The sequence below is a fragment of the Ptiloglossa arizonensis genome, chromosome 13 (assembly GCF_051014685.1).
Source record: "Ptiloglossa arizonensis isolate GNS036 chromosome 13, iyPtiAriz1_principal, whole genome shotgun sequence".
Classification (NCBI taxonomy): Eukaryota; Metazoa; Arthropoda; class Insecta; order Hymenoptera; family Colletidae; genus Ptiloglossa; species Ptiloglossa arizonensis.
In genome coordinates this window covers 3,799,864-3,815,465 of record NC_135060.1, presented here as the reverse complement: position 1 = coordinate 3,815,465, position 15,602 = coordinate 3,799,864, and the positions used below count along the sequence as shown (strand labels likewise).

Genomic DNA, 15,602 nt, shown 5'->3' with positions numbered 1-15,602 from the left:
CACAAAGTCGTAAAGAACAGGGAAGAGAAGAAGTATTGCTCAAGGTGATGTTAACCGCGAGTCGTAGAATCAAAATCCTTTGACAGAAGTAGTAGTAAATTGAAAGTGAAAGGACATTTGCACGAATGGTGCAAACAATTTATAAATTATATAAGCGTTCGTTTTATCTTCGATTCGAATACTTTTGATTCCAAAGAAACGAGATTTGAAATTAAAATAAAAAGAAGATTTTCCGATCGTTTCGAAGTACAATGATAGTTTAAAAAACGATTGTCGAAGTTGCACGATCCGGGTCGTGTGAATCGAACGAATTACTTTATCGAATAAATTCTGTTCCGTTTTGGAAATAACGAATTCGTTACGAGTTCACTTTTGTCGACAACCGAAAGACGCATCTTCTCTAAGATGTGCAACACGATCAATAATGTATGAACCACCGTGCAATTCTTGATACGCCGTTCACTTTCCAAAAGTGGTTAAATTATCACAGGAATGCCAAAGACAACAAATAACGTCGGTTGGTTACATAATGACGTTAAAGCGTTGTTCTATGCGACCCCACGTGCCCTGACCTTTCGCTTTCACTCTCCCTCCCTCTATCTGACCAATGCACCTCTCGAACCACAGATCGAACAACTTGATCGTGCTCGAATCAGAAATATCAGCTATCGGCCAATTCCACCTCTATAGACGATATGCATACGTCGGATAAAATCGATCACGTTGCGGTAATTATACTTCATCTACACGGAAGTGTTCTCCGTCAGGCGGAAAATTGATATCGAGGGTACGATCGATTAAGTAATTAAACGATTATGTTCTATTAACGTATAAAATATGTCAACGTTTTATCGATAATCGCTACGGACGCGCACAGTACGCAAAAAAGTAGTCGATTTCCTACCGGCCGGTTAATTCATTCTCTTCGTTCGTAAATGAAAACGTCAATTTTATTCTACTGTTAAATATAACTCGACAGTGACGAATGAGAAAGTATTCGAGCGTGTAAAGTTTTTGAAAAATCATGAATATATAATAGAAGTATCGATATAAAATATTCAACGATGGAGTCGTGTAATGGAAAATAATGTTTACGATATATTTATTCGTAAAATTTGGAACCCTACAATTTTGGGTCGTCTTTGGTCTAAATTGCAACAGTTTATTATAATAACGTAACCGGTAAGAGAAATAAACAGGATGGAAATAAATAGAAGAAAAAGATGTTAAAATATGTTAATGTTTATGACACTTAGAAAGTAGTATAATTTTGCTCTACTTACCGTCGGTAAAGAACGGTGCGAATTTAAACTTGGTGAAATTAAACACGTTCGATTTGAAGTAAGTAGCGCAATTGAAGAGAATAAAATGATTAAACTGTTAGGGCTTGTTTTGTTCGTCTGGTAAGGGAGAAGGTGAAACTTTGGTAACATAGAAGTAGAAAATATGGAACCTGCGAAACCAGACCAAAAGTTTGAAATCGCATATCTGGGAAAAGATAATGTTATATTATGCGATGTATTAACTAAAATGGTACTTTCTCAGTCTCGTACCGTCCGTATTGCGTTTATTGAGAATAACCGTATCTTGCACTATTTTGTACAGTTCTCGTAAAAAAAGAAGCTCTTATTTCCATTTTTCGATGTTACAATTTAAGCCCATTTGTACGAGTGCTCTCGTACGATGTGGAGGCTAAAAATGTACCATTCCTCTGGATTAGAGTTTTTCGAAAACACAACAGACGTTGCATAACCTTTTGGTCTGATACGTCACGCTATTTAAATATTATCATCTGCGGTAATAATATCGTGATAAAAAAACAACCAACGCGACAAAGGAATTATTCGAGGATAGGTTGAACGAGAGACGAACTGCTGGTCTTTTCCCAGAAAATATTAAACGTACGGGATCCTTTTGCACAATATTAAGGAAATTTGTTTCAATAGGATGGCAACATCGGTTCAGAATTGGTGATTCGACCACTGCCAGACCGGGTGTTGCACGAAGTGGTGAGCAAGACACCGACTCTTCACGGGGTCGAGTTGCTACCGAATGTAACGAAAAGTAAGGGGAAGTTAAAGTACACTAATCATCACGTGGTGTTCAAGAAAGCGACCCGATCCAGCGACGACGAGTACAGCGATTTCAGTAAGCGTCGATCGATCTTTACCTATTACAACACAGATGAGATCCTCTCGAGATCGGTTTCTCGTAATTAAACATCGATTTCAGCGCTGATGGAACCCGACCACTTGGCCAAGAGGTATAGATCGAAGCGTTCGATCGGCGATAGATCAAAGAGAGAAGCACCGTACGTAATTTATCCGGAAATCCTATGCATCGTGGATTACGACGGATACAGGTCAGACAAATTACTTTAATCCTTGCGCGAAATACACTGGTTTCTTATCAATAATGATCCATTGATTAAGATTTAAAAGCGAACTGCCCGGTTTCGATGCACCGTTGCTTGAATTAATGGACATTTTCGAATATTTCTTGCGAAAATGGTAAATTAAAAATGTCCTCTTACCGGTGCTACGAAATTTTCTTCCCAAGATATTGTAAGAAACAACAAGACTGAAATATTATAGATTCGTAGACACCGGCTCGGAAACAAATCGATAAATTTCTTTCCTTCGCGTTGTCTGGCTTGCATTGTACCATTCTTGTATTTTTAATTTAATTATTTACACGCGTAATTAATTTCTTAACCCAACGTTTAATTTATACGAAGAGTGTATATTATAAGAGAAGTAATTGAACGAATATTGGAGTATTCGTTACATTTATACGAGATGATACTAATATTCATTACGATGCTAATATTCCTGTACAATCGATCCTGCGATCGTGTTATCTTTTTATTATCGGAAAGAAAATATTTAATACGAATCTTGCCTCGAATCGAATCGACTAAAAAATTCTTGAAAACAAAACGGAAGAAACATAATGTTCAATGTACATCGTGTTGCTCTTTCAGGTTGCACGGCGGTGATAATGTACAAATCAAAAGGTACTTTGTGTCTTTCTGGAACGGGGTAGATTTAAGGTACAAGCTGTTAAAGGGACCAAAAATTCGTATCAGTATCGCAGGAATTATTATCTCACGGGTAAAGAGTGCGATCAATAGTAACCTAATCTTCCACCTAGGCTAGTCCACGAAAGTGCCGTTTAGTATAAATGGTGATTTTACGTAACCTCTTCCAGGGAAGGGATGCCACACCGTATTTGGAAAGAAATCGCGTGGGACGAGACGCGATTGATTCGGCGGCTGCGCTGACCGACATGGGCAAATACCTCTTCCGGGAGAGAAGACTTCCGGTCTACGACATCGCTGTCGCTGTCACAAAGTAAGAGTGCCCATTTCGTTGAACGCGAACTGGAAATAACAATCACGTATAACGCGAACGTACGAAGACTTCTCGCTTTGTTCAATCTTTGTTCGTCGATCGATATTATTGTTTATCGAGCGAGAGAATTAGAAAGTAGAGGAACGAAAGAAACAGGAACTCGTGTTAATTAAACCGCGTGTAAAGATTAAACCGCAGGATATCGATCGCATGATTGTTCCCACGTAACGCAAAAAATGAAAAAGAAAAAGAAAAGAAAACGGAAAACGAAATACGTTCTACGGCCCTCTACATTATGTTATACAGTTCACAGCAGCCTGGTGATTTCATACTGTTTGATTTTTATTTCGCAAAACAGGTATGATATGTGCCGTCGTAGGAAAGGCGGCCGCTGCACTAAGGGAACTGCCGGTATGGTTTATTACATAGCGATCACGCTTTCTTTTTCAATTTATACTTATTATTTTTCTCCTTATATCGTTGTATTATATTGTTGGCGTTGTACAGTATTTATCCTAGCCTTAACGTAGTAGCATTGGTTTTGACGGTGCAGCGACGGCATACTTTGATGGGTATGGGATCATTTGTAAGGGTGAACGGATTAAAAGTGACGTCCTTTCTCGAGAAAAGACGTACCATTGTACAGAACGTTTCATAATTGTTGGTAGAAGACTCATTGGCTGATAGAATTCGTAACGAGAAATAACGAAAACATCCGTAAACACTGAACGATTGAATTTTAAGTAAAAAGAAAAAGAAAAAAAAAAATAACTACGTTTCGAAGTACGTTAGAAAATTTTAAGTCGAATGTTTGTTACGAGTAATATTTTTTTTTTGAGAATAATTGTCCTTTTTGGCGTTATCTAAAATCTATACCTTCGAAGCTCTTAGTTTCCGGACATGGAATTTTATTCAAGCTTTCTCTTGCTTTTCAAGAGTCGATCGATTCAATTTTTTACCTACAACCTTGAAACGCCCTGTATACGAGTAACGTCTCGAAACGAACTATACGAGCTATCGGAATAAGACAAGATGTTTCATCGAACGGCAAGTTAAATTTGAAAAATGTCTCTCGTTCGAAGTAACGGGAAAGAATACCCTTTCGATACTTTTAATTCACCGCCTTTGCGAATATGGTGTTGAACACTCGACTTACAATCGTGGTATTTAATAGAAACATAGCTTACTGCGTATCGCTCTTATTCAGCCTCTTAGACTCGGCTACGGAACCGAAATAAATTAGAAAGGTAATGGTTCACTAATCTACAATTAATAACACTCGGGCGTGACGATTTTAATTATAATACAAGCTTACGAATCACGAGGACGTACGTACGCGTGAGTAGCGGAAACCGAAGACCGAGGAGCTCTCTTCGTTTGGTCCCGGATGTTGCTCGTTGCGATCCAACTGAAAACGCTCGCGAACGAAACTGTGTAGCAACGAACTGTACATACGTTGCCTTGAAAGATAAAACGATGACCTCGAAATCGAATCATCGACGTTCGATCAACGTTCAATGTACATACACGTGTTTTATAGTTTCTTCCTCCCCGACGAGTCGACAGAATTCCGTGCGATTTGAAAGATACGCGCTCGACTGCACGAAGACTGTTATCTGTAATTACTCGTACTCGAGACGCAACCACTTTATCGCTAATTGGCAATTATTTACACGCGCGGTACTCGTACCGCGTCTGCTTTACCGTAATGCCACGCTATCACCATCCGTGTTTCCGAGGTTGAGCCAAGAAGAATCTACCCGATATACACGGTGTTTGATATCGCTTCACGGTGTTTTGCTTCTTGTCGATCGAACAGCGCGTTTAACGCCCAATCCACGGGGGATGAGTACCATTAACGCTGCAACTCGTCCGTATCCAGACGGTATTGGCTTCGATTCGGCTGGACACGCGCGTCGATCGTCTCGAGGAACCTTCGACGGTACAATCATCCCCCAATGTATTATACGTTAAACTTTCCCCACCGTGTAACACGAGGAGGTACTCGACGCGTTACACGTGCGCGGCGTGCCCTCGATTGTCCCGTGACGTGGTCCGAATCAAGCGGAATATGAATCTACATGATAAAGTGGATCTTTTGTTGTTGCATTGCAGATTAGATATGTGCAGGAGGCAATACGCGAATGACGTGTGCAATAGAGGAACCGCAGGTACGTTTCTCGGGTTTAAAAGGAAACAGAACACGAAATTGACGAGCGAAGTTGTCTTTAAATACTCTTTTACTGTGCACTGCTCTGTGAAGGTTTTTCCCCTCAATTTTCTTGCGCTGCAAATCCGCGAACGGGCCCACGATACATATTACACGAAATGGTATTCTCGTGGCATTCACCGCCACGGGTTCTTTCTGGTACGATTACGTTCTTGCGGGAGTGAGCTGTATTCCTTTGCGAAAATCTTTCGTCGTTTCGTCAGGATCGTAGCTACACTCGTGGTAGAAGGTATCGGTTACTTGAAGTACGACTTGGATGTACGATTCTTTGTTTCTCGTAACAGTCTTGCATCTCGATAAATGTAACAACGTTTGCCCTTTTATTTACAAGTCGAACCTCGATAGAATGTGCTTTTCAAATCGGATATACGAGGTGTTTGTTTTATCTCGGTACGTACGAATATCTCACGAGTAGCCGTTGGTGTGAAAGAAATATGGAGAAGCGTAGAAAATTATTTATGTTGTCTCTCTGCGTACCGAACAATTTTTTTCAAAACGTATTTCCAATACTTTCGATTCTTCGTGAGATGTTTCACCGTATCGAGATAAAACAGAGACCTCGAGATAAAAGATTTTGACCGTTCAAAGTTGTTTTTAAAATTATGCCAGGCACTATTTCCACTCGCAGTGGCATATCAGTTTGCATCTCCGTTCGGGGGACAAAGAGCACATTCTCGTAAGCTACTCAACGAGACGGAGCGGTGGGGGTAGCCGTGTTACAAAGCGGGGATGACCTTCCAGTGACCTTAAACGGCCAACATTTTCTACCTCGAGTGTAGTCTCGTCGGAAGTTTGAATACAGGCCGATATTCTTCGCGAAAAGTACGAATCGCTTCGTCGAAGGAACACAGCCAACGCTCGGCAGTCTGGAACCGTGTAAAATACAGGATGTTTTCGAACTCGTGGTACACGGCAGACGTGTAACACTTCGAAATAAACGATCGTCGGTAAACGAGGTTATTGAAGTAACAGCCGCTTCCGACTGGTAAAATAAAAATAGTTTTATCTCGCACGATTGTTCGTCGAGCTTGCGTGGATTTAAAATCACCCGGTCTTTCTTCCTATCTCGACGATAATTAAACGACGAAACTGACGAACAGAAGGACAGATGATCGAGACGAGAAGACGCAACGAAAGTGTCTCGTAACCAGAGAGACTTGTTGCCGATCTTCAAAGCCACGTTTACCAACAAATTTTATTTCAACGAGTACACGCTCACGCGCCCGTACAAATTTGCGAACAATCTGTACTTCTGCTCGGTTACCACGTGTCTCCGTTGCTTTTGTCTCTACTTACTTCTTTTTTTTCTCCCCCCCCCCCCCCCCCACTCTGATAGCTTTGAACGAATACTTCACTCTGCGTCTGAAATTTTGTACGGTCACTACCAATGGCTGAACGAACACAGCGATCGGAGCTTCCTTGAGCTGAATGTGAACGATTCTATCCGGCTTGCCACGCGCGTTTTCTAGTCTCTTGAATGTCACCTCTCTTAGTCTGGGATACAAGTTCTTCTCTGTCTCTTTCTCACCTGATTCTCACTCCGATCGTGCGAGCGAAAACGAAGGCGATTGCTGACCTATAAAGATCTCCTGTCGCGGGCGCGAAACTTTTCCCTTTCAAAACTTCTCCGCTCGTTTCTATTTGCACAGTGGCTACGGTGTCCTGGTGTGTGTCCACGGACGCGTAAACACGACCTTGACAATTGTGTACAATCGATCGTTTACAATGGTCTACGTATCACACCGTGTCGTGAACGACCGATCCTGACGGATGTCAGTTTAAGAATATATCTGGAAAGAACGTCCACCATTTTGTCGCTTCTACGCTCTCTATGTTCTCTCTTCCGTGTCACTTAAGCCTTTCCTTTGTTTCTTTGGCTGCGTTACTGACGTGGACCGTGGCTGGTAAGTTTTTCAACTCGAAGCAACCGAAAGGAACATCGAGAAATAGGCCAATATACCCTAAACGTAGATATCTAAACGGAATTTAACGTAACTCGCATTGGTATCGTTGAGGAGATGTTCTAACCGTTTCCGAGTGTCTCGGTTAACAACCGATCCACATTAACAACGGATGCATGCTGCCTGTTAAACAAACATTCTCGTCTGGCTTTGCGTAACGAAAACAGTATTTAGTTGAAACGAATTAATACTGTCGTTAGGTTTCCGCTTCAATTTCGTGTTTAATATTAATAACGGTAACTTATCGGGGTACGTGTCCTCCATTTTTGAGAAGAAATGCTATCGATGTAGTACATCACTGACACAATTGTAATACTATTCCAAGAATGTTAGAACGAGTTCTAATCGTATTTATATCGATTCTACTGCGATAAATTTTAAGATTCGTTAAATTATTAAAATACAATTGCGATTTCGTCCCATAGTTGTAATACTGTTGCAAGAATGTTACGTTAGGTTCAAATTCCACTTGTATCGATTCTACTGAGATGAATTTAAACCGAGATCGTTAAAATGCAATCGTGATTCCATTTCATAACCGTAATACTATTGCAAGATTGTTACGGTACGTTCAAGTTATACTTGCATCGATTCGATCGCGATGCACGTGAACCGAGATTATTAGAATACAATGGCGATCTCGTTCCACGTTATTCAAGATCGAATTTTACCAGCAACTCGAGCACGGTATAATTATATTTTGGTCACGAACACGTTCCAATTTTGCACTAGTAAGCCAATCAGTGGGGAATCAATTGTTCGGATAGTATGTGTTTTAAAGTAGTATATACAATACATATTATACCAAAAGCTTCGTTGCGATTACGATTCTTAAAAAATTGTTACACTACAGTCGGGATTGTGTTGTCATTGGTCGCGAGACAGTTTCAATACGTTTGCGTTTGTATTACGTTAACCAATGCAACGATCCGATCGTTCTACAGTTACAGTTCCATTTCAACACGTTTGTAAAAAATTCTTTATGCTGGCACACGAGACAAGTACTTTGATTGCAATTGATTCGTGTTTGAATTACACTAGCAGTACAATTACGATACGATAACTTGGAGTCAGCGAGGATTCGATTAAAATTTGATCTGGCTAGAATTACAATCGATTGATTTCTACTTGCTAAACATTCTTACAGTTACAGCCAGTCCGTGCAGGGTCACCGTTGGCCAGTTTGAAATTACATTTTCATCACGACTCGATTACACAAAGTTCGAGTTCTTTATTACGATACACTCGTGGTGTGAATTGCAATGCGTTCGTGTGTCAACTGAAATTAATATTTCAATCTCAATCGAGGATCGACGCGATCGAACTTCAATTTACGAACGATACGCGAAAATTTACAGGTAGATTTAAATTATAATCGCGCAATAGACTTGTTCGTTCCGAATGTTTCAAAATGGAAGTCTCGTTGAATTCTTTTCGACCGTACACACGCAATCAAACAGCAATCGTATCTGTGGCCGGATCGACGTCGAACTACCAGGTTTAAAAGATTATTTAATTAACCATGGTTCAAAATGCATAATACGTCAATTCCAAGCTAACCGTGATGGTCGAAATTAAGCTCGAATAAAATGTTGGAATTTTCATTTTCTCAAAATTGGAGACACGTTCGCATACTCCGCTGCTCTGGTATTAATTAAACTCGCTAAGAGTACAGCTTATTAGTCTAAATCGAGTAACGAATTTAGTTGCGAAATTAACATTTCTATTAATATTCGATATACACTTTATAAGAGGATCGAGGTATTGCGGACTAATCGTATGCGTCTATCCAGGTTTCGCGTACGTGGGCGGAGCGTGTGTTGTAAATAAGCGTCTCGAAAAAGTGAATTCGGTCGCTATCATCGAGGACACAGGCGGATTCAGTGGAATTATCGTTGCTGCCCACGAAGTCGGTCATTTGTAAGTTCTTGTTGCAAATTTTTATCGCTTATGCCCGTAACCGTCAAATTGTACAGGATGGCGTGGTTTAAAAATGGACCACCTAACCGTCTTGTCCAATCGTGTAATTCGAACGGTCTCGTAATTTGAATTATTTCAAGGAAAATTTTTTGTCGAACGTCATTATTTTTCGAGGTTTTCAAGGTAACTCGGTATTTTTCTTTTTTTTTTTTCTTACACGGATGTGTATATTTCTTCTTCCGATATATCGTAGCCGATATAAATACTCGTTCGAGCGCGTATAGCGATACGATTTGAAAATGACATTGAACCAAAAATTTTAAATCGAGTACTTGTCTTTCTGGCGGGAAAAAAAAACTATACTCAAGTTCCGGACCTTCGACAAAATTTATTATGGAAGAAGTACTTGTCAAAATAAGAACGACTTCTATAGCGTATTTTAACGGTAGATAAAATTATTCAACGCAAATATTGTAGACTGGGTGCAGTCCACGATGGTTCACCGCCGCCCAGCTACCTCGGAGGACCTGGAGCCGAGAAATGTCGCTGGGAGGATGGCTACATTATGAGCGATCTTAGACACACCGAGAAAGGGTTCAAGTGGTCTCACTGCAGCGTGTCGTCGTTTCATCATTTTTTAAAGTACGTATCCACAATGATATATTTTTAATCAATTGTACGCCGAATTAGATGAGAACAGATTCCGATCAACCCTGGTGCGTTTCTCGAGTCTTTTTCGACCCACCGTGTCCTTACAATATATACTTTTTCTGTAATAAAAACTATTACAATAAATCAAACTGGATGCTCTTATACCTCCTTAGTCTTCTCGTGGTTATATAAAATTCAAAACACGAGTTCCACACATTCGGAACATTTTTTACGCCATTATTATTCTTCCACTATCGTTACAGAAACACGTAACGTAAAATCCATTTTCCTCGCGGAGAAAGTATCGGTGTATAATTAATTAGACGTTGTAGCGGCAATGTAACAATCGAACTGTATAATTCAAAATGTATCGAACAACCTGGTAGAATTTTTTTTGATTTTTCATATTTCAGTGGCGACACTGCAACGTGTCTTTATAACGCACCTCACGAAGATGAAGCGCTTCCCAGAGTCTTGCCCGGGAAATTGCTCTCGTTGGATGCACAGTGTCGAAAGGACCGTGGAACCAGCGCGTGTTTCGTGAGTTTCGCTCGAAAGATCCATTCGAGATCCTTTCTTCCATAGATCGCTGACACCGTAAAATATTATACTGAAATGCGTGTGTCGTATTTTAGAAAGACGACAGGGTCTGCGCTCAGCTATTTTGCTTCGATGCTGGTTCGGGTTATTGCGTAGCCTATCGTCCAGCAGCCGAAGGCTCTCCTTGTGGAGACGGTCAGGTAAACAATGGTGTAAAAGAAGAAATCGACGATTGTAGTTTTCTACGTTTTGTAGTTGAATCAATTTCTATTGGCCGTTCAAGGCCAATTCCTTGACCGTGAATCGAGGCAAGAGCTTTTACTTTTTTACCTTACGACATGTGAACGAGTGTTTCTGCTTTATTCTTATTCCATTATATAAACACGCTACTCGGAATCGACAGAAGCTTTCTAAATAATTCTGAAGAATATCGCGATAACTACAGAAATTATATTCTAAAATATTCCCACTATTTGTTGTATTATTATTATGAAAATACGTAATGTGTAATATACCTAACGAATAGAAGTTTTTCATTCAAATTGGTCAACGACAGGCTTCGTTTGCAATTATCTTCGTCGTTCTGTCTCTCGTTTTGTCCGGTAAATCTGCCAATATGGCGCCAATGGAGCCACTTTGAACGACTAATCGAGTTCGATTCAACTTCAATCTATTCTTATTCACTAATATGTTTTTGAATTTTGTGCGTGGAAATACGTTAGAATTGTACCGTCCGCGGAACAATTTTCGCGCCGATCGTAATTTCTATTAACAATTTCAGTACTGCTTGAATGGAAAGTGCGTGGCCGAACACGAAAACATTATACCAGATTACACGCAAAACATTCCAACGTACGTGCGCCGAGATGGCACTTATAATCCCACAGCCCACAATCGGCCCCTATTCTCTCAATACAACAACACAGAGTACAGGTAACTGTTTCAAGTTTTTTACCATTATATCGTACAATTTTTTTTTTTCGTACAAAACGGTTATTTGATTTAATTTCTCTCTCTTATTCGTTGAATTTGATTATTACGAACGCCTTTCTTGCAATTGGCGATTTCGACAAGTATTAAATACCAATTCCACAATATCGAACGAAATAAAAATATATTCGCTAATACGAATTCAATCCAACCTAATACGTACACGTATCGAGTGTCCAATGAAATTTGTATTCGCGAATATCTCTTTGTTCCGTTCGACGGGCACCAATGTAATCGGTAAATCGAGTTAAGCATTGTCAAGCAACACGGAGAGGCAACGCTCTACGTATCGAAAAGCTATCGACATTTAGTAAACGATCGTCGATCTTTTATCGACCGTTCGTTAAACACGTACCGAAGCAATCGGTAACGAACGTGTTTCTCGCGAATGAATGATACAAGAGGAGAGCCGAGTTTGCCGATGTTCTGTTGTTTCGTTCGTTTTGATAACACCATAAATGATATGTCACACAGGTATCCGTGGGACTCGACGACACACAGCACGCCACAAACGAAATTTAAGTACTCCTCGCCGTTGTCGAATCTGTTCTCGTCGACGTCGACGAGCAGTCCTTATAAACGCGTCACACCATTCGCGACGAGTTCGGCGATCAAATACACACATACGACTGCCAGTTATTTATACGCCAATAAGTACAAGACTAAAGTTTACAACAACGACGATAATAGTAGTAAGAACAGTTACGGTAGCGCCACTACCCGGAAGTATACGAATCGTTTGAATTACACCGTTAGCCCTCTCTCGAAGATCACTAACGACGCGAGTTATCCGAAAATTAGCCCATTCAAACATAAAAGTACGGTCAGCACGATGTCGTTTCCAACAACAACCAAAGGAGATCAGAATGGGCTTCGAAGCGATGGTCGCGGTAAGAGAAATCTGTATCAAACCAACGAATATTGCTTTCTTCTCGGATTAAAGAACCTTTCTTCTACTTTTTCTTCTTCTTTTTCTTCTTCTTCTTCTTCTTCTTCTTCTTATTTCATTTCTTCATTATCGTTCATTCCCGTAAACGTTATCAACCCGATAACGATTTCTCGTTGCCTCTATCGCTCTGTCTCTACTCTCGCTTCGTCTTCCGATACTCTATTGTGAAATACATGTACCTAAATACGTTACTGGCGGGTGGTTCCTCTTCTTCTTCTTTCTTACTCACCGAGCGAATATCTTCGATCATCATCAATCAACGCACCGTGGCCTTGGACACGTCGCGATGTAATTATTAAAAATTGCGAGAGACCGTCGCCTCGCTTTTTTCATCGTTCGACTCCCCCCGTTTCATTGAATTCACTTCAGGACAGTGAATATAATACAAATGTTTCCACACGCATCATCAGCTTTCGAAATCTTCACCGTTGATTCGCGAACTATTGCTCACCTAATGGATCCTCTCATGGGTAGCGTATTTATTATTTCTAACGATAACTTTCCAAGGCGAATTCCGCAATGCGGAATCTAGTAGGACGGTACCGTGCAACGAACAACTGTACCCAATGTATGTATAATCCCGACTCGATGTACGATAATAGACGTAATTAACGAACAACCGATGTAGATTCAATTTACGAAGAGGTGTTGGACAATTCGGATACAATGCGAATTTGTCACTGTCACAGGAAACCTCGAAATCGTAAATAGTTCTGTTTTTAACTTTTATCGAACGAGAGAATATAAATTGAATCATCGACGCGACGAACGATTGCGCGCGCCGAGCTTCTTTCTGTACAAAAAATAGTTTGAAAATTCCAGAAATCTGTACATAGCTTTGTCGTTCGATCCTATATCTCGAAATCAGGTACGAATCGCTAGGAAGGAACTCGTGAACACTCGTGTCGCGCGTTGTTAAACAATATTCGAAGAAAATTAGTATTCCTTTCGTTGCATCTCCCGCAGGTACGATCCTCTGCGAAAGCAGGATCGCGAAACGTTCGAAGAGCGATTATTAATTTCTCAAAGATCGTGCGATGAAAAGAAAGAATGAACTTGGTTCATCGCGGATTGGAAAAGTGTTCGATGCTCCGAATTTGAAATATTTACTTCGATCTCGATGGCTACGGAGTGCAATTTCGGTGTAAATAAACGCAAAACGGTCGACGGTTCGAGGTACGATCGATTGACCGCTCAAGGCCGCGGAGGGCTCCTCCCCACCACAATGATTTCACCTCGTTCCGTCCCTCGTCGAAAAGAGAGGGTGTTGCGCGCTCGGTGAAGCGTTCGCGAGCGACCAATCGAGTTCGATCCGACCACCAACGGTTCTCTTACCACCGTAAAGATCGTTGTACCCTTCTATCGATCGTTAACGTAACTTTGCTATTTCGTTTCAGAACCAGAGGTCGATGAGTGCACGGACGTGGGGTCAGATTGCGCGGAGCTGATCGACAGGCTGAGAACATGGCTGTGCCATTTGCAATCTGTGAAAAATCGCTGCTGCGCGTCCTTAAAGACGATTTGCATCGCTTGAGATCGGTAGAGGATGGATTAAATTGGTTAGGATGTCGCGTGTGGCCATACCGGCCGTAAAAACCGGGGCGCACTCAGCACGCGTTCAGCTTATCGAGCAGAAACCACGGCAGAACCGGACCAAATTGTGTCCTCGGTGTCGGGCCGCCTTTTCCGAAAAGACATCTCAGAGTCCTGGATGCGAGAAAGTGCAATTTCCCTTCATTAAGTAGTTACGTATAACTGTGTTACCCAGATATAACTTCATTCTCTCTTTTTTTTTTTACGGTAGTACCGCAAGGAGCTTTGTACAGAGAGCGGGTGTACGTATTCGACCCACGGACGAACTGTTCGATCGTTAATCCGGTTATTCGGACGCATATTTATTCGATGCACGCGGTATCACGCGGGTGACTTGTGTCGCGATAAGAGTATTCCGTTATATGCGCGTTCGTAATTGCGTACGTGCGACGAAGAGCTTCCCTAAAATCATGAAAAAATTGTAGCGCAAGACAATAAATGGTGATTATACAATGGACGTGTCACGTTTGGGTTCTTTGTTTTCACCTACCCCGACGAGTTGTTATTCCAACCGTAACGCGAACGAACGGAGAGACGCGAGAAAGAGGTCGCGGTTTCAAGGAATCGGTATAGCGTTACGATTTTTTAACATTCGATCTTGGAAATCGTACAGATTCTACAAATCTAAAGAAATTCGAAAATGTACAAGTTCGCGAGACTCGATCCGGAATTGATCGCAAAGGAATCACGTTTCTCGTCTCAACCGCGCGTGTGCAGCTCGATCGCTCGAGCCCTTTTACCAAGCTGTCGAGATTTACATTCGTGGCTTCGACCGTTTCTACCTATATTGAGATTATTCATAATCCATTTTGCTTTCACCGCGTATTAACTACACTGCCAACTTGTACATAGTAACATCGCATTAAAATTAAGGAAAACATCAAATTGTAAATAACATTCTTTACCATTTAAGGAATCAGTTATTTTAAGCAATACATCGTTGCAGTAACCGCTACTCTGGAATGTTGTAAAGCTGATTTTACTAGTCTTTGAGCATATCTTGGAGAAATCTTTCATTTGTTCTGTATGGTGTTAGTTATGCGAAATAGCCGATTACTTTTATCACGTGGTCGATCACTGTAATTCATCGACTCTCTGTAACTAATAAAGAAAGTAAAATCCTCTACATCGAGTGTATTTATTTCCAATAAATTGAAAAGTATTTTTACTTTTCGTTTTGTACATATTTCACTTAAGGGGATATACTTGTCGACGATGCGATTTTTTGGTTTTCTCTTTTTGCTAGATTTTTCGTTGATTTTGGAATTTTGTGTCAGAAGAACACGATAGTCGAGGATGCATAGCTTTAAGCAGTTTTAGCAATGCGATAGGGTCGAGTTAAGGAAATGGAAACAAATAATGGGCAAAAATAAAGTTTCTGTTGTCAGTCTAATTGATTTTATTTCAATACATCG

The 15,602-nt window shown here is 40.8% G+C and overlaps 1 protein-coding gene across 5 annotated transcripts in view; it reads left to right on the top strand.

Annotated features, from left to right (window-relative positions):
- Sona (sol narae metalloprotease) overlaps window positions 1-14,638 on the top strand; it is a 91,160-nt gene extending 76,522 nt beyond the window's left edge. For 4 of the 5 annotated variants that reach the window (XM_076325135.1, XM_076325136.1, XM_076325137.1 and 1 more), the window contains 12 exons: window positions 1,947-2,148; window positions 2,233-2,362; window positions 2,984-3,113; window positions 3,211-3,353; window positions 5,469-5,524; window positions 9,338-9,464; window positions 9,942-10,106; window positions 10,529-10,655; window positions 10,751-10,855; window positions 11,437-11,588; window positions 12,120-12,535; window positions 13,992-14,638. In XM_076325135.1, the coding sequence (XP_076181250.1) occupies window positions 1,947-2,148; window positions 2,233-2,362; window positions 2,984-3,113; window positions 3,211-3,353; window positions 5,469-5,524; window positions 9,338-9,464; window positions 9,942-10,106; window positions 10,529-10,655; window positions 10,751-10,855; window positions 11,437-11,588; window positions 12,120-12,535; window positions 13,992-14,128 (1,890 nt within the window). In that variant the 3' untranslated portion in view covers window positions 14,129-14,638. The remainder of the gene's footprint in view (window positions 1-1,946; window positions 2,149-2,232; window positions 2,363-2,983; window positions 3,114-3,210; window positions 3,354-5,468; window positions 5,525-9,337; window positions 9,465-9,941; window positions 10,107-10,528; window positions 10,656-10,750; window positions 10,856-11,436; window positions 11,589-12,119; window positions 12,536-13,991) is intronic. The other variant, XM_076325139.1, reaches the window with a different exon arrangement.
- Window positions 14,639-15,602: the final 964 nt, after the last annotated feature.